Raw genomic sequence first — 27271 nt, 5'->3', positions numbered from 1 at the left:
CACTTTGGCCTATGTTACGGAAAATGCAATTGATGGAACATGAAGCCAGCTCAAAGCTGTGCTATTCCAAATCTAATTATTTAAAATATTAATACTAAACTTATTAGCAGCAGATTTTATATATATATACACACACACATATATATTTACATAATTCCTTGGTTCAAAATCATAAGAATCAGAAGTGGGGTGATTAATTTGGGGTGCCCACTAATATCCACTTCTTGAGTCCTAGGTCAGCATTACCTGCTACCATGCTATGACTCAGAGGTTAATATGCAGGAAGACCCTTTTTACTCCCTTTGGTTTTAGATGACTGGGAGGAAAGGCTTGGTCTCCACACCGTCTCCCCTGGACACACACCCTGCTTTCTTGAGGGGCACCATTATATTCTTCCTTTATTGGTTGTCCTTGTATAATACAAATCTGCAAGTTTAGATACAAAAAATCTGGAAATAAAAGATAGAAAAGTACCCGCCAGGCACCCCTTCCTTCTCCCTGGAACCCCTCCCCAGCGGGCACCAACGTGAGGTAACTGAGCTTCTTCTTCTTCCCTTTCCCCTTCCCTCTACCCCACCTCATGGCCCCCCAACTGGGCCCCCTATCCCCTTGAGACCTGGTCCAAAGAAGAGGTGGGTGCCCGAGGGGAGGGGAGGGGTGGGAGGGGTGAGCACAGCATTGGCAGTGAACGCAGCAGGTGGGCAGAAGGAAGCCCTTTGCTTGTGCTGTGTATGGGAGTGGGATGATCAGACTTGGCGGTGGGCACTCACGTGGGGCCCAGGAGGGCCCCTAGGTAGGTATCCCACCTCCATCCCACCCAACACTGGAAGGTACAGAAGGTCAACAACAGAAACTGGGAAATGTAGCTCGAACCAAGGTGCTCAGTGGGACCGTGGCCATCCCCCTGTGTCTGGAGTGAGGGGAGAGGAGGTTGTGCCAGCCTAAGTCTGGCAGAGAAATGGGTCCCTTAGCCAGGCTGGGTCCGTCCCTGAATTCCATCCCGTTGCAACCTGGGCGTCACAATGTCAGTTCCGTAGTGGTTGTGGGAGGTGGTCGAGAGAAGGGGTTAGAGGGGCCATGGGAGGGTGCAGGACTAAGGGAGAGGCTGGGCCTCCACTCCCAGGTGTGGGGCACCCAGAGATGATGAGGCGGGCAGGGCGGCTCGGGCTACAGTTCAATCTCGAAGGTCTTCTGCAGGTCGCCCGAGAAGGGGTTGGAAGGCTTCTCCACAGCAGGTTTGCCTTCTAATGCTGCCCACTGGGCCTCAAAGGGGTCCAACTCAGGGGCTGGGGCCGGTGCTGGCTCTGGGGGCCAGGGTGCCCCATTGGGGCGTGGACGGACCTGGCCCCCAGGGGCGCTGGGGGCAGCAGGGGGTGGGAAGGCCCCAGCTTTCCCGAGCAGGGTGGCGGGTTGGGGCTGGAGCTGAGCGGCTGAGCAGAAGGCGTTGGCCACCATCTGTGAGGGGGTGATGCCCACCACGGGCACACGGGGCATGGGTGGGTAGCCCAAGCCCGAGTAGGCGGGCACAAAAGGGGGCTGCATGTGCGCAGCCGGTAGGAACACGGCCACCTGGGCAGGTGTGGCGTCGAAGGGCCCCACGGGGGCAGGGAAGGGCTGCAGGCCGGGGGGCACAGTGGGTACAGGGGCTGCCTGCTGTTGCTGCTGCTGCTGCTGTGCCTTTGCCACCTGGGACACTTCCTCCAGCCACCTCTCGGCCTCCGAAGGGGTCCGCTTGTGCCCGGGCTGGAAGGCAGCTGCAGGGGGCACGGAGGGCTCACCCCAGGCAGAAGTCCCTGGAGAGAGAAGAGGGGCAGTTAGGGGGCGTGGGCTGCAGCAGAGAGAACCCCAGGCTAGGGACCAGACTCTGCACCAGGCTGCCTGCCTTGCCTCTAGCCTGGCTCCTCATTAACTGCACAGACTTTGGACAAATGACTTGACCCCTTCCTGAACCACATAGGTCATACAGCGCTCAGAAAATTTAGTTCTGAGATTCTAAGGTCCTGAGATGGAAAAATACAGGCAAGGGTGACAATCACCCAGGCTGGCTTCCCTTCTGGTTGGTCAGTAACAAACCTGTTATTAAATACTTTTCAGTATTACCCTTGGCTCAAATATTTTGACAGCATTGTTTTAGAAGACTAAGATTCTGAGATCGCAGGGCTCTTTCTCAGAATGTACTATTCTAACAGGGTGGGTAAGTTTCAGTAGTTTTAAGTTTGCCTTTTTGAAGATTCTAGAGTTCTAAATTTACATTGTTTGGAATTCCAAGGTACTTCCCCGGTTCTGGGATAAGCATGTGGCTCGAGGGGGATTGCCCAGCATTATTTTCTCAGAGAGGCTGCTTTTGAGGCTGTGAGATTCCAAGGTTTTGTGGCTCCAAATCTATTAGGCTCTAACATCTTGTGATTCAAAGACTGTAGGTGTCTAGATTTTACAGTTGTAAGACAGGAAGGTTTAAACATTGATCCCATGGTTCTAAAGTTCTAATCCCATAATTCTTATGTTATTTCATGGTTCTAGGATGAATCCATGTCCCTGAGATGACCTTGTGGTTCTAAGATGGTGCATGGTTCTAAAGTGGTAGATTCCACGATTCTACGATGATTCACAGCTCTTAAATGATCCATGGCTCTAAGATGATTCCATGGTTCTTCAGTGATTGATTCCATGATTTTAGGATGATCTTGAATGATCCATGTTTCTATGGTAATCTCATAGCTCTTAGATGACCCAGGGTTCCAAGCTTGTGGGATTCCAAGATTCCCAGAGTCTCTGCAGTGGTCCTGAAAGGAGCAGGGGGAGGCAGGAGCAGCACTGAAGGGCATCTGCCTCAGGAGAAGGGCAGGATTTACCTGTCGAGGCCGGCGGGGGCCCTGATGCTGGGGCTCCAGCACTGGCGAACGACGAGCTGATCTGCGTGCATAGGGCACTGATGCTGTCGCTGTCACTGGCACCAGGCGGCTCCATCTCAGGCACTGGGAAGCAGGAAAGGGCGGAGGTCAGCGAACAGGCCCAGGCTCTGCCCTTGACCCCAGCCCTGTGGGTGGCCCTCACAAGGTGTGTGTCGGCAGATTCACTCTGCAGTAACTAAGTGGCCGTGGCCACAAAAATAACTGCGTGTGTGTGTGTCACACCTGAGAGATACAAAAGTAAAGCAGTATGTGACAGCAAAGTGATTCCATTATACATACATCTGTGTCCATTATACATACATCTGTGTATATATGTGTGTGTGTATATTCTTTTTCATATTCTTTTCCATTATGGTTTATTACTGGATATTGAAGATATTAATAGTTCCCTGTACTATACAGCAGGGCCTTGGTTATCTATTTTATATATAATAGTTTCTATTGATTGTGTGTTTTCTAGGTGTGTGTAATGGTCACACCTGGTTCTGCAACTTCTGCGTGTGTATGTGACTTTTGGTTGCTCCTCTCTCTAAATGTATGACTTCCGAGCATGATATCTGCAGCAGAGTGGGACATCTGTGTGAGTCTATGAAATTTCTGGGAGGCAAGTCACATCCAAGCAAGTGTGCATTTGGCTACAGGCACTCGAGGCCTCCACATAAAGTCTGGGGTATCTGCCCCCTCAAAGAGCAGATGTGAGAGCCCTGGGGGTGTGCTTACTGGCAGGCTGCTTAATGAGGACAGCAAATGCGAGGGTGTGTGCAGGACACGGGAGTGAGCTGCAGGATATGGAGTGAGCGTGCGTCATTCCCAACAAGCGTTGGCACCTGCTCTGCAGTCACCTTTTGGACTAGCCCAGCCTCCTGGACACAGATCAACACCTCCCACACCAATCCCCGGGGCCATAAGGGGGAGGTGTCACAGATCTGGCATATGGAAACAGGAGAGCGAGCCAGACCGCATGACTTCACTGACAGCTGGGAGGAAAGGCAGTCCTCCAGCCTGTCTCCCTCGGGCAAAACATAGTTCCATGCCACCTCTCTTCTCTCTTCCCCGTGGCAGACGTTGTTTTTAAATCATGACATATGCCATGTCTCTCCTTTTCCTGGTCCACAGCAGACATTAGTAATCAAACACGATGCTTTTCTCCCGTTAAATTCTTTGCTCACTTTACCCCTCACCCGGCAAGACCTCATGGATCTACTGGCCAAATGCTGGAAGAAAGGACTGGTAATTCCATCTTTCCTCCAACATAAAAGGACATTTGTACTGCCTCTCTCCTATCACCAGCATGGCAGACATTGCTAATCAATGATGACATACTACCTTTTGCCTTGTCACTCTCCCAGGAAGGCATGTCTAATCAATAACAATGGGTCCTGCCTCCCACAGTCCTTTATCCACAAGCAACATGACGAATCTGTCACTGTGCTCCCTGATTCCATGATCCCCAGGCTACTTGTGCCCTTCATCTCCTGCTTCCATAAGCCAAATTCTGGGATTCATCTCTTGAGCAAAATGTAATAATCCTGCTCTCTCTTCTTGCTTGCCCAAAGCAAATTTTGGTAATTAATCATGTGGTGTGCCACCTTACTCTCTTTCCTTGTTCATGCCAGACACTGTAAGGAGACCGTAATGGCTTCCACCACTCAGTTCTCCCTGCCCTAAATAGACATTCCTCTGAACCTGTATCCTTCACCTGTATCTCATGGCTCTACTGGTCAAAAGCTTGGAAGGGAGCATTAGCCTATGGTGCTTCAGTCTCCTCTTGAGCAACAGCATGGCATCTGGGCCCAGCTGCTCTCCTCTCCCCTGCCCACCTCTCTCCTGTCCCTAACTACAGCAGAAAGTACTAACTGATCAAGACTTGAACCATCTTTGTGCTATCCCTTACCTGGAGCAGACATTGCTAATGGATCACAGCTTACACTACCTCTCTCCTCGCCCAGACTGATGGCAGACATTGCTAATTGATCATGATGTGTTCCACCTTTCCTTTGCCTGTGGCAGATTGTGCTAATCAATCGTGATGTGTACCACCTCTTCCTTATCTCTTGCTCAAAACAGTCAGGGGCATTGATCCCAATGTTCCTTCTGGCTGAGTCCTGGGCTCACCTGTGCCCTTCACCTGGAAGTCAGTGCGGCGCTGCAGCGTGGATGGCAGCTCATTCAGCCGTAGGCTCAGCTGCCGTTTGAAGGGCGAGTTCTTCTGGCTGAGTGCTGGGAACCCACGGAAGGAACCCTGACGAACCAGCTGCTCCAGGGGGGCATGGCGCCGGGGTATGGCAGCCGCAGTGGTGCCTGCAGCCACTGGAGTGCCTGCCTCACCCTTCTCACCAGGGGATGTGGTGGCCGGTGTTGGGGACACGTGCCCAGGCTGGGCAGGGCCAGGAGCCACAGTTGGGGCAGCTGCTGCTTCTGCTAGAGACATGGGGGAGAGAGAGATGGTTAGATACCTCCCCTTGGCATGGGGGCCTCTCCTCAGTCCCCTTGATTGTTTTCCAATGCTGCCTTCCTTACCCCATGTGCTCTGGCCTTACGACAAGCTGGTCAGAGCCCTAAAATGTCCCTCATCCCCCCTCATCCCCAAGACCACTTTCCCCAGGAGGCCCATGGGGAGTTATCACCCAACCTGACCCTTTGTGTGTCTCAAGCTTTCTGCCCTCCATCCATCTTCCTCTGCTGCTTCTGCTATTTCTCCCTCTGAGATCTCCTGTCTCCCTTTCTAATCAATTTAACAAACACTTCTTTGGTGCATGACCAATGTAACAGGCATTGTTCCAAGTACCTTGAAAGGATGAACTCATTCAATCCTCACCACCGCCCAATCTTTATCCCCATTTTACAGATGTGGTAACTGAGGCCCAGCAATGGCACGTGACTTGCCTGAGCCACACTGTGAAGGAAGGGGCAGGCGGATTCCACAATCTGAGCTCCAAACGACTGTGCTAACCTGACTCTTCCTCTGGCCCGCTCTCTCCACGTCCTGCTGTCATCCTCCGTCATTCCATCTGCTCTGTTCTTTGTCTGCCTCCCACCACTCTTCCCGCCTCAAGTACCTCCTCCATTCCTTCAGTTGCTACCCATTGTTCTAGACCCAGCTTGGCACACTTCCTCTGAGGAGTTTTCCAGATTGTTTCAATCCCTCAGCTTGGGATCGCTCCCCTCTGGGGCTGCTCTTTGTCTTCTGTGGGTACCTGGTCTCCCCACTCAGCACAAAAATGGCGGCGTTCTCCTCACTCCTGCCTATACACAAACACACAGCCATCCTGCCATGTGGCCTCACCTGAGCCACAGCCTGAGTGCTCTGTGTGTGTGCTCAATCACTCAGTTGTGTCCGACTCTTTGTGACCCCATGGACTGTAGCCTGCCAGGCTCCTCTGACCATGGAGATTCTCCAGGTAAGAACACTGGAGTGGGTTGCCATGCCCTCCTCCAGGGGATCTTCCCAACCCAGGGATCGAACCCAGGTCTCCCGCATCGTAGGCGGATTCTTTACTGTCTGAGCCACCAGGGATATGAGTGCTAGTGAGGTTAAACTCAGGGGCTTCCCAGGCGGCACTAGTGGTAAAAAACCTGCCTGCCAATGCAGGAGATATGAGTCACAGGTTTGATCCCTGGGTTGGAAGATCCACTCAGGTGTGACACACACACATGCACAGTTATTTTTGTGGCCATGGCCATTTAGTTACTGCAGAGTGAATCCACTGACCAACACACCTTTTGAGGACCACCTGCAGAACTGGGGTCAAGGGCAGAGCCTGGGCCTGTTCCCTGACTTCCTAGTGGCTGAGATGGAGCCGCCTGGTGCCAGTGACAGCGACAGCATCAGTGCCCTATGCACGCAGATCAGTTCGTCGTTTGCCTGTGCTGGAGCCCCAGCATCAGGGCCACAGTCCATGGGGTCCCAAAGAGTCAAACACAACTGAAGTGACTTAGCACAAGGAAGGCAGAGAGGCCGCCCAGAGCTTCTCCCATCGTCCACGAGGGGGCGATGAGGCTCTCCCCCAGGTCAGGCTGCTGCTGCTGCTGCTAAGTCGCTTCAGTCGTGTCCAACTCTGTGCGACCCCATAGACAGCAGCCTACCAGGCTTCTCCGTCCCTGGGATTCTCCAGGCAAGAATACTGGAGTGGGTTGCCGTTTCCTTCTCCAATGCATGCAAGCATGCATGCTAAGTCGCTTCAGTCATGTCCAACTTTGTGTGACCCCATAGATGGCAGCCCACCAGGCTCCTCTGTCCATGGGATTCTCTAGACAAGAATACTGGAGTGGGTTGCCATTTCCTTCTCCAGGTCAGGCTGGGGGCAGTGGAACCAGGCTGGGATGGGTTATAACCACTAAACTGCTTCTGCCCCCACCACCTGGGGCCTCAGAAAGTGTCCTCCTATCTCTGGGCTGCAGGTTCCCCAACTGAACCTGGAATAAACAACTCCTGCTGCCTCCCTAGGCCTCCTGAAGAGTCTCAGTTGAGACAGTGAATGTTCAATTGCTCTGGAATCCCACAAAAGCTTGGTAAACAACTTTGTGGAAAGGGCACTGTTCCCTATCTCCTAAACTGAAGAGAGCTCTTTTGTAGACGTTCGGTGCCTCCAGACTGTGAATCAGTGCATCATTGGGCAAAACATAGTGATGTGTTCAGCAAATCATATACCACACTTTGTAAACTCTCAGTTTTGCGGTGCAAACTCTAAAATGCTTTCTACCTGGAAATTATAATATCCTTTGGATGGAAACAGCAAAATCCATTGCAAACTCTAAAGCACTTGACATTCTTGGTAAATTCCAATATCCTATATAAGTAGTAAATTACCCACTCAGTGTGTTCTTTTGCAAATAATAAAATATCATATATTCAGGCCCTCTGTTAACTATACTTTGTAATCTGCTTTGCCACTGATAAAATTCTTTACAAATTCTGATAGATGATGTAAACAGAAAATATTTTGTAAGCTGTGAAGAAATCTGCATTTGTCAAGAGGTTTGTAAGTGGTCCCATAATTTACCAAGAAAAATAGACGTTGTAAACGTGGATATTATAGCAAGTGATAAAAACTTGTTTTCTTAACTTTTTAGCCAGAAATGTTTTAAGCTTACAGAAAAGATGTAAAAATGGAACACAGAGCACACAGGTTCTCTTAACCAGTGTTCCCCAGTGTTAACTTGTTATGGTATTTGAGCTGCCTCTCCTTCCATGATTGTCTTTCTGGAACATTTAAGTTGCATGCAATAGCCAAGACATGAAAACAACCTAAACATCCATTGACAGATGAATGGATAAAGAATTTATGGTTTATATATACATATAATGGAATATTACTCAGCCATAAAAAGGAATGAAATAATGCCATTTACAGCAACATGAATGGCCTTAGAGATGATCATATTAAGTGAGGCAAGTCAGACAGAGAAAGACAAACATCAAAGATGTTACTTATATGTGGGATCTAAAAAAATGATACAAATGAACAGAAATAGGACTTCCTCTGTGGCTCAGTGAATCTGCTTGCCAATGCGGGAGACACAGTTTCCATCCCTAATCTGGGAAGATCCCACACGCCACAGAGCAACTAACTCCATGTGCCGCAACTATTGAGCCTGTGCCCTAGAGTCCAGGAGCGGAAACTCCTGAGCCCACTTGCTGCAACTACTGAAGCCCTCAAGCTCTAGAGCCTGGACTCTGCAACAAGAGAGGCCACCTCGATGAGAAGCCCCCGCTTGCTGCAACTAGAGAAAAGCCCACGTAACAAAGAAGACAGCACAGCCAAAATAAATAAATAAATAAAATTAGGAAAAAACCAAACAAACAGACATCGAAATAGACTCACAGACACAGAAAACTAGCCTACCGGTACCAAAGGGGAAGTGGGAGGGGGGATAAATTAGGAGTTTGAGACTAAGAGATACATACTGCTATATGTAAAATAGATAATTTGTAAAGAATTTTTATCACAGTATAATTTCTCACTTGGGGAATTAAACATGGATATGATACCATTAGGTAATCTACAGTCCATATTCCAATTTCTACTTATATTCTTTACGGATATTAATATATATTTCAACATATATATATTCAAAGTATATATATTGAATTGAACATTGAATACATATATTTATATAATATCCAGGATCCAATACACGATCGAACATTGCACTTTTTATTAATAATATCTGTCAAATCTCTTCAGTCTTCTTTATCCTGAATCTCAATGGTAAATTCTTTGTAAATTCTAAGCAGTGTTTTGCAAAAATTTAAAAACTAAAATCCACAGTAAAAAAAAAAAAATTATGTTTTGACCCAACACATAATACACGCAAATATTTAAAAAACACAGTTTGAGAACTTACAAACTGTTTGCCTTTGACCTAGAATGTTAGAGCTTGCCAGGTACTTTTCCAACTTTCATGACAGCAATCCACAGTAAAAAATACTTTTTACCTGGTGGCCCGTCCCCCTCCCCCACCACGCACACAGACCCACTGACATAAAACTACAGAACTACATTACCCTTACTACATTCCCTTACGCTGATATTTTTCTGTCTTTTCCTATTTTATTTCTTAAAATGCCAACCACAACCCAGCAATTTGACTTCGACAACCCATTAACAGGGTGGATACACAGTTTGAAAAGCCTGGGAACCTCCTTGGGTTAGCAGATAATAAAGCGCTCCGTGCCAGGGTTTGTGGCCGGTAGAATATTGCCCAAAGGACTCCTTAAACCCAACTACGGTGCAGAAACTGTAACCAGACTTCGTGGTCAGTGCCTTGCTTTTTTTTCTTTTTTTGGGTGGCTTGTTTTGGGTTTTGTGTGTGTTTTCTTTTCTGCTTTGTAAACTGTAGAGCCCCTGTGCCTCTGCTCTCCTCGCCCACACCGGATCCCTTAGCCACACCCCCGGCCCATCCGATGCCCTGCCCCGCCCCCGGGCAGCACCCACCTTTCTTTTTGTCCTGGGCTTCTCGCTCCGCCGGCCGCCCGCCCCCAGACAGGCGGAAGGAGCCCTCTCGGGCGAAGCTGGTGCGGCTGGCGTCGAAGGCAGCCGTGACCCCGCATTCCTTCTCCCGCCGCTGTTTCCGCTCCAGGCAGGCCGCAAAGGCACAGCCCACCGCGTGGCTCAGCCTCTCGCCCTGCGGGAAGAGGTGGAGTTGGGCTTAGCGACCCTGTGAGGTGCAGACCGGACGCCGGCAGCCCCGGGTTCCAGCAGCTGGGTGACCCCGAGTGCCTTCACCTCTCTTGGGCCTCCGTGCACAACTGCACGACGAGGGACAAAAGCCGCAGACAAGTGCGTAATAACTGTATGGCTCTGCTGAACCGTATTGCTCTATGTGAACTTACAGAATGGGCAAAACTAGTCTTTGATGGAAAAACATCAGAACAGTGGTTGTTTCTTACAGAGTCGGGAGGGGGACTGACTCAGCCGGAGGGGTCCAGTCTGGGTTGGTAGCAATGTTCTAGATCTTGATGTTAACACAGTTTCGTTACACAGTGTACACAGTTGTCAAAACACGACAAATGTGTGCTTAAGGTTTGTTAGCAGTATGAATTTCACTTCAAAAGAAGAAGAGCTGGAGGGACTTCCCTGGTGGTCCAGTGGTTAGGACTCCATGCTTCCACTGCAGCGGGCATAGGTTCAAACCCTGGCTGGGGAACTAAGATCCCATGTGCTGAAACTTGAGGCCAAAAAAGAAAGCTGGAAACAAATACGAATTCTGCTTACTGGTATGCAAGATGAAGTGTTTGGAGGAAGTATTCTGATGTCTGCAACTTTAAATGCATCAAAAAATAAGATGTGTAGGTAAGTGATAGAAGTCCAGGCAAATGTTAATCGCCGGATATGGGTAGAGGGATGTACAAGTGACTGGTGACTGTACAAGTATGCCTACTTGAGAGGCTCCAAAGCCAGAGACAGCATCACTGACTCAAATGGACATGAGTGTGAGCAAACTCCAGGAGACAGTGAAGGACAGGGAAGCCTGGCGTGCTGCAGTTCATGGGGTCGCAAAGAGCTGGACATGACTGAGCAACTGAACAACAGCAACCAAGGCCAGAGAGCCTGAGATTGATGCTGGCTTCCCATTTCTCAGCTGTGTGACCTCAAGAAAACCACTTCCAGTATCCAAGCCTCCGCATCTGTAAAATGAGGGCTGTAATAGCACCCGCTTCATCGGGTTGTTGCAAGAAAGGTGAATGAATCTATGCAGGGCATGTGGCACAAAGCCAGGCACAGGGAAACCCACATATGTGTCAGCAAAAATCTTGTGTAGCCCTGGGTTGAGCCCTGGTTTGCATCCTTTTACAGAATCCTCACAAGAGTGCCAGGAGGTGGACAACCTTGTGAACCTATTGTACAGATGAAGAAACTAAGGTTCGGTCAACCTACCCATTATAACAAGTGAATGGCAGAGTTGGGATTCTCATGAGGTATGTCTGACTTCTGTTCCCTAAACAAGATGCTCTGCTGCTGCTAAGTCGCTTCAGTCCTGTCTGACTCTGTGCGACCCCATAGACGGCAGCCCACCAGGCTCCTCTGTCCCTGGGATTCTCCCAGCAAGAACACTGGAGTGGGGTGCCATTTCCTTCTCCAATGCATGCATGCATGCTAAGTCACTTCAGTCATGTCCGACTCTGTGCGACCCCGTGGACAGCAGCCCACTAGGCTCCTCTGTCCACGGGACTCTCCAGGCAAGAATACTAGAGTGGGTTGCCATTTCTTTCTCACAGAAGCAAGATGCTCAGTCACCTCTTAAAGTTAAATTTGAGGACAAACATCCTCAACCCAGTGCCAGCAATCTGAATCCAACAGCATATTAAAAAGGTTATGCACCATGATCAAGTGAGATTTATTCCAGGAACGCAAGGTTGGTTTAACATATGAAAATCAATCAACCACATTAATATAATGTGGTTAAAGAAAAAAAAAACCTACATGACTGTCTTGATTCTCACAGGAAAAGCATATGATAAAATCCAGCACCCTTTCATGATAAAAACATCCAACAAAGTTGGAATAGAAGGGAATTTCCTCAACCTTATAAAGGACATTTATGAAAAACTCACACTTAACATTATACTCAGTGGTAAAAGAGAAAGCTTTCCCCTAGATCAGGAACAAGATGAGGATGCCATTTTCATAATTTCTATTCAGCACTGTATTGGAAGTTCTGTCTAGAGTAACTAGACAGGAAAAAGAAATAAAAGACATCCAAGTTGGAAAGAGAGAAGTAAAATTACTTCTGTGTGTAGAAAGCATGATCATATACTTAGAAAATTATAAAGGAGCCACAATTAGTGCAAATAAATAAATTCAGCACAGTTGTAGGATACAAAATCAACACATGAAAAAATCAGTTATATCTGTATACACAGGCAGTAAACAATTCATAAATGAAATTAAGACAATTCCATTTACAGTACCATTACAATAATAAAATGGTTAAAGGAAATAAAAGATGTAAACATTGAAAACTACACAACATTATTGAAAGAAACTTAAGAAGACTTAAATAAATGGAAATACATCCTGTGTTTGTGGATTGGAAGACTAATGTTGTTAAAAGGGCAGTATTTTCCAAAGCACTCTGCAGATTGAATGCAATCCCTTTTAAAATCTGAATGGGTTCTTCCACAGATGAAAAGCTGATCCCGAAATTCTTATGGAATTGCAAGGGTCTCAGGACAGCCAAAACAATTTGGAAAAAGAATAAAATAGAAGAACTCACACTTTCCAGTTTAAAAACTTACCCAAAGCTAAAATAGTCACTGCAAAACAATGTGATAGTAGCATAAGGACAGACACAGACCAACGAATCTGAGAGCTCAGATACTGCCCCACACATCTGTGGTCAACTGAGTTTCAATCAAAGTATCAAAACTACCCAATGAAGGAAGAACAGTCTCTTTAACAAATGGTCCTGGAACAACTGGATATTCACATGAGAAATAAATGAAGGTTGCCTCCTACCTCACATCATTTATAAAAATTAACTCAAAATGAATCAAAGACCTAAATATAAGAGCTAAGGCTATAAATGGCTGGATGGTTGGATAGCATCACTGACTCAATGGACATGAGTTTGAGCCAGCTCCAGGAGATGGTGAAGGACAGGGAAGTCTGGCGTGCTGCAGTTCATGGGGTCGCAAAGAGTTGAACGTGACTGAGTGACTGAACAACAAGACTATAAAACTCTTAGAGTAAGACATTTGGTTAATCTCTATGACCTTGGATTTGGCAATGAATTCTTAGATATGATGTATGACACCCAAAACAGAAATAACAAAGGAAAAAAATTGAGAGATTGAACTTCATCAAAATGTGTACATTTGTACATCAAAGGACACTATCAAGAAAGTGAAAAGACACCCCACAGAATGAGGGGAAAGTTCTGCAAATCACACAACAGATCAGTATCTGGTATCCAGAATCTATAAAGAGCTCTCACAACAGTAAAAAGTCAAACAACCCAATTAAAAATGGGTAAAGGATTTGAATAGGTATTTCTCTGAAAAAGATGTACAGTTGGCCAATAAGCACATGAAAAGATGCCCAACATCATTAGTCATCAGGAAAATACAACAATGAGATACCACTCACATCTATAGGATGGCTATAATAAAGTGTTGACAAGGATATGGAGAAACCAGAACCCTCATACAGTGTGAGTGGGAATGAAAACGGTGCTGCTACCAAGGAAAGCAATTTGGCAATTACTCAAAAAATGTGCATTGCTATGTGTAAAACAGATAGCTAGTGGGAACCTGCTGTATAGCATAGGGAGCCCAGCTCAGTGCTCGGTGGTGACCTAGATGGGATGGGAGGTTGAGAGGCAGGGCCAAGAGGGAGGGGATGTATGTATACATACAGCTGATTCACTTCACTATACAATAGAAGCTAATACAACATTGTAAAGCAACTATACCCAGTTTAAAAAAGTACATTTACTGTATGCCCCAGCAATTCCACTCCTAAGTATATACCCAGAAGAGTTAAAAACAGGTATTCAAATGAATACTTGCAAACCAATGTCCAAAGATGAGCTCATCATAATAGCCAAAAGGTAGAAACAAACCAAATGTTCATCAATGGATAAATTAAGTAAAATGTGGTATGTCCATACAATGGAATATTATTTGTTCATTAAAAGGAATGAAATACTGAGTCATGTTACAATAGGGATGAATCTTAAGTACATTATGCTAAGTGAAAGAAGCCAGTCATAAAATATCATATACTGTTTGACTCAGTTTGTACACATTGTCTACAGTAGACAACTCCATAGAGATAGTAAGCAGGTAGTGACATCTTAATGGGTATGAGGTGTCTTCGAGGAGTGGTAAAATGTCTGGAACTAGACAGAGGTCACAGAATTGTGTAAACAGCATTGTGAATATATATATATGTCACTGAATCATACACTTTAATTGCTTTGGGACTTCCCTGGTGGTCCAGTGGTTAGGACTCCAAGCTCCCATTGCAGGGGGCACAGGTTCTGTCCCTGGTTGGGAAACTAGGATCCCATATGCCCCGTAATGCAGACAAAAATACATAAAAAATTTCAAAATAAGGAAAAAATTCATGAAGCTCTGCGTGGGTCATCTGTACATGTTACTGTATGTATATGCTCCTCAAATGAGAAAAGCTAGAGAAGCAGGAAGAATTATTGACAAAGAGGAGGATGATGATAAATAATGTTTTTCTGAGTGCTTCCTATATGCCAGGCATCGTTCCAAATACTCTGTGTCAAACTCGTCAAGTCTCACAATAATCCTCTGTTAGGGGCTGTGAATGGGTTTCCCAGGTGGTGCTATTGGTAAAACACCTGCCTGCCAATGCAGGAGACCATAAGAGCTGCGGGTTTGATCCCTGAGTCGGGAAGATCCTTTGGATGAGGGCACGGCAACCCACTCCAGTATTTTGCCTGGAGAATCCCATGGACAGAGGAGCCTGGCAGGCTTACAGTCCATAGGGTCGCACAGAATCAGACACGACTGAAGTGACGAAGCACGCACGCACTCAGGGACTGTGAACACACCCCCTTTTCCAGACGAGGACACAGAGAGGAGAGGTAAGGTGAGTGACTTGCCCGACACCGCACAGCGGGCTGAGGTTGGGAATACCAGGGCGTGGGAGACAGAGTGAGGTGGCTTCGGGCTTCGGTGGTACTCACCGAATCCTTGAGCGCCAGGAAACAGTGGCAGATCCAGCGACGGGTGGTCCCATCACGGCAGATGTAGGAGAAAGCCTTGTCCAGGTTGCGGTCAGGAGCACAGAAGGAGACCTTTTCGATGGTCTGGTCCACCAGCAGATCCTGGGAGGGAGGCCAGGAAAGGAATGTGAACTGTCTCTCGTGTATTCATTCAGTATTCCAAATGGCTTGGGGACCCTGCATTTGTTGAAACAGCTGTGGGCCCTGCTTACATGGGGCTCCCAAGTTTAGGGCGGGAGTCAGACTCATCACCCAGCAGAGACAGGCCAGAGTCCCAGCCACGCTGTTCTTGATGGGCAGAGGGCTCAGGGCTGGATCTGGGAGGTGCAGGGGCTTTTGTGAGCAAGATGAGGTGCCTGACCCAGGCTGGACAGGAGTCCTGCAAAGCTTCCTGGAGGGGGTGAATCTTTTTCAGTCATTAACCTAATTGTCATCACGTGCTGGTTGGCTTCCCGGGCAGACTCTGGGCTAGGGGCAGGGAATTCAATGGTGAGCGGACAGAGACCCAGGTCCTGGTCCACGGTGCTTCCATCTGGCCGGGTAGATGGACAATAAGCACATAACAGCTAACATTTATTGATCGGAACACTTCTGCTATACTGGGCATGGTTTTAACCTATTTGCACATACATTCTCATTGAATGGTAGGCTCCACTTTTATCCCCATTTTTGCAGATGAGGCAAGTGAGGTATGACAAGGGTTAAATCTCACCCCGCCCCCTTCATGCCCGGGGTCACCCAGCTGGAAAGTGGGTGGGCTGGAAGACCAGCTGAGGCAACTGCTACAGTCTGTGCTCACACCCACACTCCACGCCAGTTCACAAAGAGCCACAGGACTCAATCCTGAATCATGACTGAGAGATGTGCCAATACATTATAGGAACACACAGATGAATCTCGAAGGTCTCCGAGGGAGGGACATCCCAGAGGTGGGTGAGAAGGCCCTATTCGAGCGGGCTGAGGAGAGAGGGGCCCACTGGTGCCCACTCCCAGGCCCACAGGTCTCCTACCTTGGTCTTGTCATCCACAACCCGAAGCCCATCGGCTGACACCCACAGGACAGACTTCACAGACTTCCGACCCATCTGAAATGGAGGCAGACCGAGGGCGTGGTCAGGGCGGCCTCTTCTGCTCTGACCTTGCTCCCTCCCTGCTCCAGCCCTTCACTCACCGCCTTCAACTTCTTCACAGCATCTTCACACACGTGCATCCCCCGGGACTCCTCCACCTCCACGTGGCCCAGGTACTTGGTGGGGAAGGGAAGGGAGGCCATGAAACAAGCAGTCATCAGTGATTCCTAGTGTTCACTGGGCTGCTGTATCAGGCAATGTCCTAAGCACATGGTGTGTATTAACTCGTTATTCTGCTTCTCAGACCTACAAGGTGGGGGACTCCATTCTCCTCCCAGGTATATAAGTGAGAAAACTGAAGCACAGCTCGGACTAGTGATTCTCACCCTGCCTCTATCCATGGGTGTTTTTTTGTGTGTGGAATATAATTGCTTTACAGTGTTGTGTTAGTTTCTGCTGTACAACAACATAAATCAGGTGTACGTATATCCCCTCCCTCCTGAGTCTCCCACCCATCCCCTGCCCCCCATTCTGCCCCTCTAGGTCATCACAGAGCACCCAGCTGGTCACCCTGGGTTGTACAGTAGCTTCCCACTAGCTAGTTATTTCATTCACGGTAGTATACATATGTCAATATTACTCTCCCAAATCCAGCCCTCCTTCTCCTTCCCCGCTAGGTCCACAAGTCTGTTCTCTATGCGTGCCCCTCTCTTCTTGTATCCCTGGGCTTTCTTAACACATCTCGGTGTCCTTCTGAGTGACACTGTCTGACCTGAGGGCTGGCCTCATGCAATGACTGATGGGAGCCGGGGTACACACGCTCCAGCTCCCTCACCCCGCAGGGGGGATGGCTCGATTTCCCAGGGCTCCCCAGTGGCATCAAGCTCAGTTGCTCACAGCGGTAGTTTAGCAAAATATGCTATATTGGCCACCTTCCAGTCCTCGTTCTCTCCAGCATTTCCTGCACCTCTCAATAGCCCCTCACACAAGATCCACTTCTAGGGGAAGAGAAAATAAGGCAGGGTGGGGAGGAGAGGAGAGTGTGTGTGTTGCGGGGGGACCCCCCTTCTGTGACCATCATCTGTCGTATCCTAGCCAGGAAGAAAGAGACTGAGTGGAGATTCGAGCCTGAATCTTGCCATCTCCCTTATAAATTTTAGTGTGTGTTGTTGTAAAGGGTCATGGTGGTCTAAACCAGAAAGCACTTAACAGTAGCGAAAGTGAAAGTCGCTCAGTAGTATCCGACTCTTTGCGACCCCATGGACTGTACTGTCCATGGAATTCTCCAGGCCACAATACTGGAGTGGGTAGCCTATCCCTTCTCCAGGGGATCTTCCCAACTCAGGAATCGAACCGGGGACTCCTGCATTGAAGGCGGATTCTTTACCAACTGAGCTACCAGGGAAGCCCACTTAACGGTAGAGGGCTTTGCAAATGCTACAGAATCTTTGTGACCTTCTAGTGCCCCCCTGGAGACTGAGCTCCCACAGAGCAGCGTGACTCCAGGTGGGACGCGTCCCCCAACACACACTCCAGGTAATATTTTCCTGGCACAAGAGAATGTGTCTTGGGTTTTAATCTCAACTGTGAGGGACCCAGGCTGGGGGAGGGGGGGCGCTAGTGTTGCAGGATCCACAGTTCTTTGCGGATGTCAAGTCTCTTCCACACAGGCCGAGGTCTCAGCCACCTCACGGGGCACTGGAACGCATGAGCATGTCAAACCGCTGGAACACAGCTGCAGCCCCGCCCACCCGAGCCCCGCCCACTCACCCTGACCGGGAAGCTGCACGTGCCCTTGCGCACCGCGTCCTCGTCCGCCTGCCACTGGTGTGGGCGCGACGCTTCAGGCACATAGGCTGGCTTCCTCCGCCGCAGGCTCTGCCTTAGCTTGTTCATGGTGCCCGCCCCGTCTGCTGACACAAAACAGGGGTGCGGGTCCAGGGCGAGGGTCAGAGGCATGGGGCTCAAGGTGGGGGCAAACAATGCTCAGGGAGCACAGGGTCAGGTAACATGGCAGTAGGGTTACAGGGTCAGGGGGTCACTATGACATTCGGGGAACATGGACCAGCAGCAGTTAGGGGATACTGGCAAGGGGGCACCTGGAAGGCAGGGGAGTGAGAGAATTGGCAGAGGGGATTCAAAAACATGGGGCTAGGGACTTCCCTGGCTGTCCAGTGGTGAGTGGTTAAGACTGGGTGCTTCAACGTAGAGGGTACAGGGGGCACTGGTTCCCGCTGGTCGGGGAACTAAGATCCCAGATGCTCTGTGGTGAGGCCAAAGGGCTCACCCCATAGGGCTAAGGGTCGTGGAGTTCTGGGATGGGGTGTCCTGAGTTACAGCTTTTAAGGGTCTGGAGTTTGGAGATGTGATGGTCAAGAGGCATGATGATGCAAAGTCATGGGCAGTTAAGGCAGTGAGGACCTGGAAAGTAGAGGGCATAGAGTCAGGGGCCATGAGGTCAGGGGGTTTAGGGGTAAAGGTCAGAGGTGGTCAGAGGGCACAGGAGTTGCAAGTTCCATGGGTCCAAATGGGGGTTGGGGGACACAGAAGGTCCAGGGACTGAGATTCAGAGCCCATACCAAAGAGCGTTGGGGACGGGCTGGTCTCTGATGCAGATACAACTGCTCGGACAACTGCTGTCTGTGAGTGTGTGTACAGTTGAAGGTTGTGTGGAAGGATGCAGGTCTGAGAATGGTTGTGTCTGTGAGTCTGAGAGTGTGTGTGTGAATGCTATCTGTGAGGGGATGTCTCTGGCCAAGATTGTGGTTGTTGTCTGAGTGTAGGTCCCTGAAGCTCATGGCTAAAAAGAGTGGCAGTGAGTGTGTGTCAGGGAATGTTGCCTGTGAGGATGGGTCTGTGTCTGAGCATGAAGCTGTCTTCTTTGAAAGGCCATGTCTGTGACTGTTGTCTTTGATGCTGTGTGTCTGTGTGAGGATGTGGCTGTTGTCTTTGATGGCTGTTGTCCATGACAGTGTGTGTCTGTGAGAGATACTAAAAACACCATGTCTGTCTAAGAGCGAAGCTGTTGGTGGTGAGGCTGTTTCCATGGCTGTTGTTTGTGTAGTGTGTCTGGGTCAGATCATGTGTTGTTGTTGCAGAGTGTGGGTCTGTGAGTGTTGTTCTGGGGATGTGTCTGTATGTAGCCATGTGTCTGTGAGGGTATGTGAGGACACGAGGCTGTGTCTTTGATGCTGTGTTTGTGTTATTTATGAAGGTGTGATGGTGTGAGAATGTGGCTACTGTCTATGACAGTGCTGACTTATTTGTGAGACTGTGTGTGCAAAAGTGTAGCTCTTATATAGGCATGAGCACATGGGTGCTGTCTGTGAGGCCGGATCTGCTTGTGTAAATGTGGCTGTGGTCTGTAAAGTGTGGGTCTGTGTGTGTTGTTGGAGAGATTGTACAAGAGGACATTTATTGAGGGTCCCCAAGTCTGTAGCACTCGCCTGGGAGGGAGTCTGGATGTTGTTGAGGATTGTGTCTGCATGTTTGTGTGACCCTGCACCTGTGCGTGCAGAGATGTTGGTGTGTGTCTGAAAGTGTGTGTGTGTGTGTGACACAGTCTAGGTAGGTGAGTCTGTGAAGGAGGTCACTTGAGTGTGATGGAAGTCATTTGATGATGTCCACTTGTAAGTGTGATTAAGCCTGTGTGACTGCAGGGACATTTCCTCTGGTCGTGCTAGGCAGACTCACCCCCTCAGTCAGCCTTCACCAGTCCCCAGCTGGCCACTCACCTGGCTCCGTCCTGGAGATTTCAGGGGGCCCCAGGGCCCCACAGGGGGCAGGGGGCAGATGCTGCTCAGGCTTCCTGGGTCCGCCCTGCCCGAGGGAGGGAGGGAAAGTTGAGAAGCTGGCTTGGGGTGGGGCTCGGTCCCCTACCTAACCCCTTCTTTGGATATCAACCAACCCCCCTTCATCTTAGGATCCCTGATGAGAGTCCTGGTTGCTATAGCAACTGTTACTAAGGTGATCAGCCACCTGGTTGCAAGGACCTAGGAATGAGTAGATGTGTTTTGGGAGCATCTGTTGGGGATGTCCTGGCCTCAGAAGGCCATCAGTACCTAAGGGGCTGGTGCGGAGAGGGAGTGGCCTTGCCCTCTAGACCACATGTCCAGGGCTGCACACACACATACAGTCACAGGTATACATGCAACTCTGGTCTCCAGTTGTCCCCAGCACCTGGTTATAGCTCTGCACAATTAGTTACATACAGACACAACCACAGCTACACACACGGGATCACACAGATACACATCAACAGTCACAGCCACTGTAAATATCTGGCCACATATCCATGTTCACAGACACACAGTCTCTGCTACAGACCATTTGTCCGCAGATAAAGAATCCGCCTGCAATGCAGGAGACGCGGGTTCAATCCCTGGGTCAGGAAGATCCCCTGGAAAAGGAAATGGCAACCCACTCCAGTATTCTTGGAGAAGGAAATGGCAACCCACTCCAGTATTCTTGCCAGGAAAATCCCATGGACAGAGGAGACTGGGAAGGGGGCTATAGTCCATGGGGTCGCAAAGACATGACTGAGCAACAAAGCACGCACACATGTACAGAGTGAGAGGCTGCCTAGGCAGCACCAAAAATGTCTGGTCATATCAGCAACTGATATTCGGTCACTTCTCTTTTCTCCGCCACATACAAAGAGCCGGGTCCAGGCACACCCACCAGGGCAGCCCGTGAACAACCACACCCAACGAGAGTTGTTTCCTCAGGCACTCATCCAAGATACTCATGTCACAGACCCACCCATGAAGAATCACACCCTGCTGGAGGTCACCTGTTAGCACCGAGGCACACACAGTGTTCACACACAGCTCCCCTGCTGCCTGTTGACATCCGGTCAGGGACGCATGTAGACATACTGACACACATTTGGTCACACCCAGCCGCAGACACATGTGTCTAGTCATTGACCAGCACACGGCTGTACAAGGACACCTAACCCTAACTGTATCAGTCACACCAACACACCTTTTTGGTCACATACTGTTACACAGTCATGCATCCCAGTCAGAGACATCCCTTTGGTCACAGTATCAGCCACACTTCTATGGATGGTCCTCCATATGCAACCACACACAGGGACCCTGATGGCCATGGCCCACGCATTAGAGAGAAACAGGCACACACACTCAAGACATGCATACAGCCATCCAGAGAAAGATCTCCCCGAGCCCCACTCAGACACAGCCAGTTGGTGGCTCCGAGTCACAGTCATACGTGTTTCAGAAATGGTCATGTAGCCAAAGTCCACCCCAGGAGTGTCCACATTACCCAGCATGGGACATCTATTGCAGTTATCCACCATCCAACTCCCAGCTGTACTATGTCACATCATCCCAGAAAAACATACAGTCTATCTTCCTGCAAACACGTAAGCCACACAGACAAGTATAATCACAGCCCCATGTGGACAGACACACCATATCTCACACCCAGAAACATCAGCACACAATTTCCATTTCACACACCCAGATGGAGCACTCATAGCTACATTTACACAGAAGACATGGTTCCGGATGGAGACATGTATGCTGTCAGGAGACATTCACTCTGTCACCAAATCACACAACTTCAACAAAGCAGCCTAGCATGCCTGCAGGGACACACACCCACCCACCCTAAACAGCCACATTGCTACACAATGTGTAGCAGACCACCGTCTTACAGACCGTGACACAGAGACAGGTACGCAGAGTCACCCAGGGTCACAGACATGCAGGTCACACACAAATACCGAAGTCACAGTCTCATACCCACACCCCCACAAACACACGCAATCACCTGGTGCCAGCACATATAGACACACCGATAGGTTGAGTCACATGCAATTAAATAACTCACTATTAATGGTCAGAGTTTCAGACTCTTCAGACTCTTAAGTCAAATACATAACCCAAATCACACATACACAACTACAAATGCACAGAATCAGTCAGTATCAACACACAGACCTAAATGTAGTCATTACACAACCCCGATCACATGCATAGATGTGGTTATGAACAAAAACAGACAAGTCACAGTGCCAGCACACAACCTGTCACATAAGCACAGTGTGACTTCATATCCAAAGGCAGTCATACACCCAAAATTGCAGGCAGAGACACACATATAAAATCAGCTAGAGACACAACCACAAAGACTAGAAGTCATTAGAACAGTCGCACATGGACACAAGAGTCATAGACACAACTCCACTTACAGTCACAACTCCACCCACATCTTCAGTCAGCCATACACATGCCCAACCCCAGACTCAACGGATATACTGTCACACACCCAGTTAGAGTTACCAAGGTGCATATGTGAGGGTCACAAAAGATGTAATCAAAGATACAACCAGAGTCACACTACGCACACAAACAGAGACGGAATGAAAAGTACAGAGTTCTGCACATGGAGCCAGCAGCGGTCAAACATACATACACAGTCACACAAATGCTGGGGTCACACACGAATGCAATCACAGGCACTATCAGACACAACCACAAGCATGAAACACACACATACACACACACGATTCCTCACAGTCCCCAGCAGCAGCTCACACACAGACACACACAGGCAGCCACAGTCACAAAAACACAGGGTCACACTCTTAGCCACGTCCCCATCGCTGGCTTCCCCTCCTTCCCCCCAGGTACCACACACAAAGCCTCCGTCACCAGCACAGCAGACACTGCAGACAGACAGGGCTGTACCAGGTCCCTGGGGAGCCGCCCCCTGGCCCAGCCTGAATCCTGGAGCCTGGGGGGCCAGAACTGAAGAGGGAGGCGGTGGATTGTCTGCGGGTTGGGCCCCTCCCAGACAGCTGGGCAGCCCCCGGGACAAAGAGGGTGGCCCAGGAGACCTGTGCCCTGGGACCCTTGACCAACCCTTTTTGTGTGTGTGTGTGTGGGATTTGCCTGAAATTCCCCTTATTTTATTCAGGCTTGAGGGGGATGGGGTCCCAGGCACAGAGACCTTGTTTTGAGAAAGGGATGTTCCTGGGACAGCGCCCAAGTGTGGGGGCGATGCTCTGCCTGGGATGCCTCTGAGGCCTGGGGACAGACTGTGCTTGGAATCCCCCCAGGCCTTGCCTTGGTGGTGAAGCTGTGCTCAGGGACCCCATTCTCAAGACCCTGCCTAGAGGGTTGCTGTGTTCAGAGACCCCCTTCAGGCAGGGAGGGGTAAGGATTTGTCTGGTGTGGAATCCCCTCCTAGAGGCCTTGGCTTCCTAAGGAGGTTGTGTCTTAGACCCCCATCCCCAAAATCTTGCCTAGGAAGTTGTACCTAGAAGCTGTCCCCCTGTCCTTGATTTTTTGGAGGGGGAGATCTCTTTCTGGGATCCCTATCTTCAGAACCTGGGCAAGAGAGGGCCTGTGCCCTAGAAACCTGTCTCCCAAGATTCGGCTTGGAGCGGAGCGTATTCCTGGACCCCCCCCCACCCAGGACCACCCTCTCCAGCCTTGGCACCCTCTCCATCCGGGTGCCGCGGCCGCCTCCCACCCTCCGCCACATCAGCAGCGGCGCCGCCCCCCACCCGAGCCCCCCTCTCCCGCCCTTCTCACTCTGGCCGCCGCGCTGCGGGACATCCAGGGCTCGGGCGCCCCCGCCTCCCGCGGCCCCGGCTGGGCCCGGATCCCCGAGTGCTGCTGCTGCTCTAGCGGCGGTGGCAGCAGCTCCGTCTGACTCGGGCCGGGGATGGGGGCCGGGGGTTGGTGCGGGATGCACGCTCGCTAGCCTGCTCCGCTCCCTGGAGGATTCCGTTCCAGAGGCGGAGGAGCGCCCCTCCCGCTTCGGCTCCCCGCCCCAGCCCCGCCCATTGGCCCACCGCCTGCTGGATATGCAGAGACTCCGCCCCTTGACCAGCAGGCCCCGCCTATACGCAAATGTGACCCCGCCCTCTTCGGTGTGGCCACCGCCCCGCCACGCCCATTGGCCCGTCCTGAGCTGAGCACGCACGTGAACCTGGCGGATACTGGTCGGTCCATCCAGGCGTGGGCTCCGTGACCCCTGACCTCAGATCCCCTTAAGTTCCGCGTCCGAAAGATTTGCCTCGGGAGGCGTCTCGCCGCCCCACATCCCCAAATCTTTCAGCTAACCCCACGGATCTCCCGGTCCAGCGGGGGCGGGCAGAAACGGTGACGAGGCACTTTTTGCGGGGAAGGGGAGGGGGAGTGAACAGACCCCGACGTCCTGGTGCGCGGTCGGTTCCGCTTTGGGGGCGGGGGCGCCAGGCTGGGACGGGGGAGCGGCTTCTGGCCGCCCAAGCGCCCCTGCTCCCGCCCAGTCCTGTGGGTTTGGCAAAGCAGCTGGCAGGGGCATTAAGGCCCATTAGCAAAAAAGCGAGGTTGCTGGGAGCCGAGCGGAGGGAGCCAGGAGGCTGGGAGGTGGGGTGTGTGTGTGTTCTCGGGGGTGGGGAGGAAGGCCTTCTCAGCTGCTGCAGCCTTCAGAGCAGGTGGTCAGCACGTGCGGGAGGGGTTGGGGGGGCTGGTAGGGAAAGGAGAGAAGGAGGTTCCTGGCAACAGATGGCCCAGGCAGGACTGGGGCTTTCAGACAAGAGGGAGGGGCTGGCCATCTGCACCTGGAGGCAGCCTGCGACCTTCCCCCCCCACCCTCACTCCCCACCCCCGGAGCAGAGAAAAGAACTGGGGGAATGGGAGGGTCACTTTTATTAGGTCTGAAGTTTCACACCCCACCTCCACCATGGCCTCCCCAAACACACAGAGAGGATGCCAGCAGGGAGAAGGCAACTGGTGCAGGGGTGAGCAAGGCAAAGGTGAGGGCTGCCTCCACCAACCACCACCCCCTCTTCTTTCACAGACCACATCTATGGCGGACCTGAGGCAGAGGTGAGGGGCTCCCCCTCTAGCTGCCTCTGCATCTCCGTGATGGCAGTGCAGAGGGGCCTAAGACGCTCTCAAATGTTTCCAGAAATAATACCACGGTAGAATTCCTGGATGCTCCCTCTGGAGTGGGGAGGGCAGGACATGGGCGTATGAAGCTGGGAGTGTCCTAGTTCCAAGCCCAAGGTGGGTCCCCAGGCCTAGAGCAGGGCGGGGAAAGAGGCCTCATAGCAGGGGATGGCCTGCTATGGGGCTGGAGTCCTAAGATGGAGTCTCTTTGACAGGTCCTCTGGTTAGGAGGCTCTGGGCCATGGCTATGCCTGGCGACTGGCCCAGTAGCGGTGGTAGGTGTCCTGGAAGAGGTCCCGGCAGGCGATGTGGGCACGGAGGCGGGCGCAAGCCAGGAAAGCCCCGGCCAGCTTTCGGTGCAAGGCGTAGGTCTCCTCGGGTGGTGGGCGAAGCCGGTGGCGCAGCAGCACAGGGATGAGGCCCTGCACGCGGCGGGCAGTGTCACCCGCCCCAAAGTCGTAGGGGCCCTGGGTGGCGAAGGGCTCCCCCAGGATCATCACGGCCTCCACGTGGGCATCCGAGAATGCCTAGGGATCGGGGAGACCAGAGGCACCCAGTGTGGACATATAGCCCTCTGCTCCCCCAGAGTCTCAAGTATAAACACAAGCCCTCAATTTCCTAGAGCGTAACAGGCAGCCTCCGCTCCTTCCGGAGCCCCTGAGAGACAAGCAGCTCCCCTCTACTCCCCAAAGAAAGCACCCTTCCTGTCCTCTCAGGGCCTCCAGTTGACACATAGCCTTCACTCTCTAGGAGATGCAACTTCCATTCCTCAACCCCCTGCCCCACCAGATCTACAAGCAGCCCCTCACTCCCTCTCTAGATGAGTGGTACCCCTATTTACCCCTCTTCCCCAGAGCCCCCAGTACAGAGAAGCAGTCCTCCTAGAGTCCCCCACTCATCCACAGTTCCCCCTGTAGAGAGAAGCGCTTTTACTCCCCGCAAGGAGACACCAGCTCCAACTCTCCCCACCTTGGTCTCAAAACCTGTGAGAAATTTGAGGTCTCTCGATTTCTGCAGGACCCGGTCTTTATCTCCATTGGCTGCAGCCATCACCACCTGGAAAGGCGGATGTGGGCACAGGGTCAGAGGGGTTCAAGGGTGGGTCTGGAGACGGGAGCTGGAAGCCTGGCCCTGCCCAGATCCACTTCCGTTCTCCTCTCCCTAAGCCCTCTCACCTGGAAGCCTCTCCCTCTCCACCTTACCCCTGTCTGTGCCTCTCTCAAGACTGTTTCTGAGCCTGGGGGTTGGGGTGGTCAGGCATTCCGCCCACTTGGCTGGGAAGGCAGAGGCTGCCTGGAAGCAGGACAGAGGAAAGCAGATGCCAAGTGATGCCCACGGGTCCAAACACTCAGTTGCTAAAGGGTGTGACCATGACCCAGAACTGCCTCTGAGGTTGCCATCTCTGGGATCACTTGGTTGATGTCTGGCTTCCATACTAGAGTTGGAGCCCCAAGAGGGCAGGGATCCCAGTTGGGTGTAGTCCGAAGTGGCACAGGGTCTGGCACTCACTCAGGAGGCCCTTGGTGAAAACCCTTGTTTAGTAAATCAGTGTTTGGAGCTAAGCAGCTCTCCAGCCATGTAGGATGGGCAGGAGTTGAGGGCAAAGGGACAGACAGACAGAACTAGGAGCCAGCCTGCTTGGGCTCCATCCCAGCTCTGCCACTCACTGGCTGACTTTGGGGAAGTCGCTTTGCTTTGGGAGCCTCTGCTTTCTCATCTGAAGTGGGGATGATGAAACTGTCTTCCTCATGGGGCTCTGGGAGGATGAAGGTGTATCTGTGGCATGTTTCGCGTGGTGTGTGTGTGCTCGGTTGTGTCCGACTGTTTGTGGCTCTATGGACTGTAGCCCTCCAGGCTCCAATGTCCGTGGGATTTTCCTGGCAAGAATACTGGAGTGGGTTTCCTCCTTCAAGGGTTCTTCCTGAGCCAGGGATTGAACCCACGTCTACCCGTGTCTCCTGCATCACAGGTGGATTCTTTACCACTGAGCCACCGGGGAAGTTGCCCACATGAAGGAAACACCATAAATATCATGACTTCCTATTATTACAGTAAATGCCCTACATACGAATGAGTTCCCTTCTGAGAGCACATTCCTAAGTTCAGTTTTGATTGTTAAGTCCAAAGAAGTCAGCCTGGGTACCCGGTTAACACAATCAGTTATATACTG

General features: G+C 50.8%; 2 protein-coding genes and 1 long non-coding RNA gene across 8 annotated transcripts in view; 1 reads left to right on the top strand and 2 right to left on the bottom strand.

Annotated features, from left to right (window-relative positions):
- Positions 1-23987, bottom strand: NUMBL (NUMB like endocytic adaptor protein). 2 transcript variants are annotated; one of them, XM_055412116.2, is made up of 10 exons: positions 23755-23987; positions 19921-20005; positions 17957-18096; positions 16288-16362; positions 16127-16201; positions 15078-15218; positions 9851-10040; positions 5028-5333; positions 2853-2975; positions 1-1793 (listed from the first exon to the last, which is right to left on the bottom strand). In XM_055412116.2, exons 1-10 carry the CDS (start codon positions 23776-23778, stop codon positions 1168-1170), a joined length of 1785 nt encoding a protein of 594 aa, XP_055268091.1. In that variant the 5' UTR covers positions 23779-23987; the 3' UTR covers positions 1-1167. The 2 variants fall into 2 exon arrangements, with proteins under 2 accessions (XP_055268091.1, XP_055268092.1); XM_055412117.2 differs by having other exon boundaries at positions 5028-5330.
- Positions 10060-27271, top strand: part of LOC148774353 (uncharacterized) — a 20632-nt gene continuing 3420 nt past the window's right edge. Inside the window, exons 1-2 of the long non-coding RNA XR_016035979.1 lie at positions 10060-10195; positions 11213-11334. This is a non-coding gene — a long non-coding RNA (uncharacterized LOC148774353). The remainder of the gene's footprint in view (positions 10196-11212; positions 11335-27271) is intronic.
- The window catches only part of COQ8B (coenzyme Q8B), an 18770-nt gene continuing 16339 nt past the window's right edge, over positions 24841-27271 (bottom strand). For all 5 annotated transcript variants that reach the window (XM_055412123.2, XM_088830950.1, XM_055412119.2 and 2 more), the window contains exons 14-15: positions 26071-26157; positions 24841-25628 (exon numbers count right to left, since the gene is read on the bottom strand). In XM_055412123.2, coding sequence (XP_055268098.2) covers positions 25347-25628; positions 26071-26157 — 369 coding nt within the window. In that variant the 3' untranslated portion in view covers positions 24841-25346. The remainder of the gene's footprint in view (positions 25629-26070; positions 26158-27271) is intronic.

This window comes from Moschus berezovskii, chromosome 22, assembly GCF_049115385.1.
Source record: "Moschus berezovskii isolate FMDL1 chromosome 22, NW_MosBer_1.0, whole genome shotgun sequence".
In the NCBI taxonomy this organism is placed as follows: Eukaryota; Metazoa; Chordata; class Mammalia; order Artiodactyla; family Moschidae; genus Moschus; species Moschus berezovskii.
This window is presented reverse-complemented; position numbering and strand designations above follow the sequence as displayed.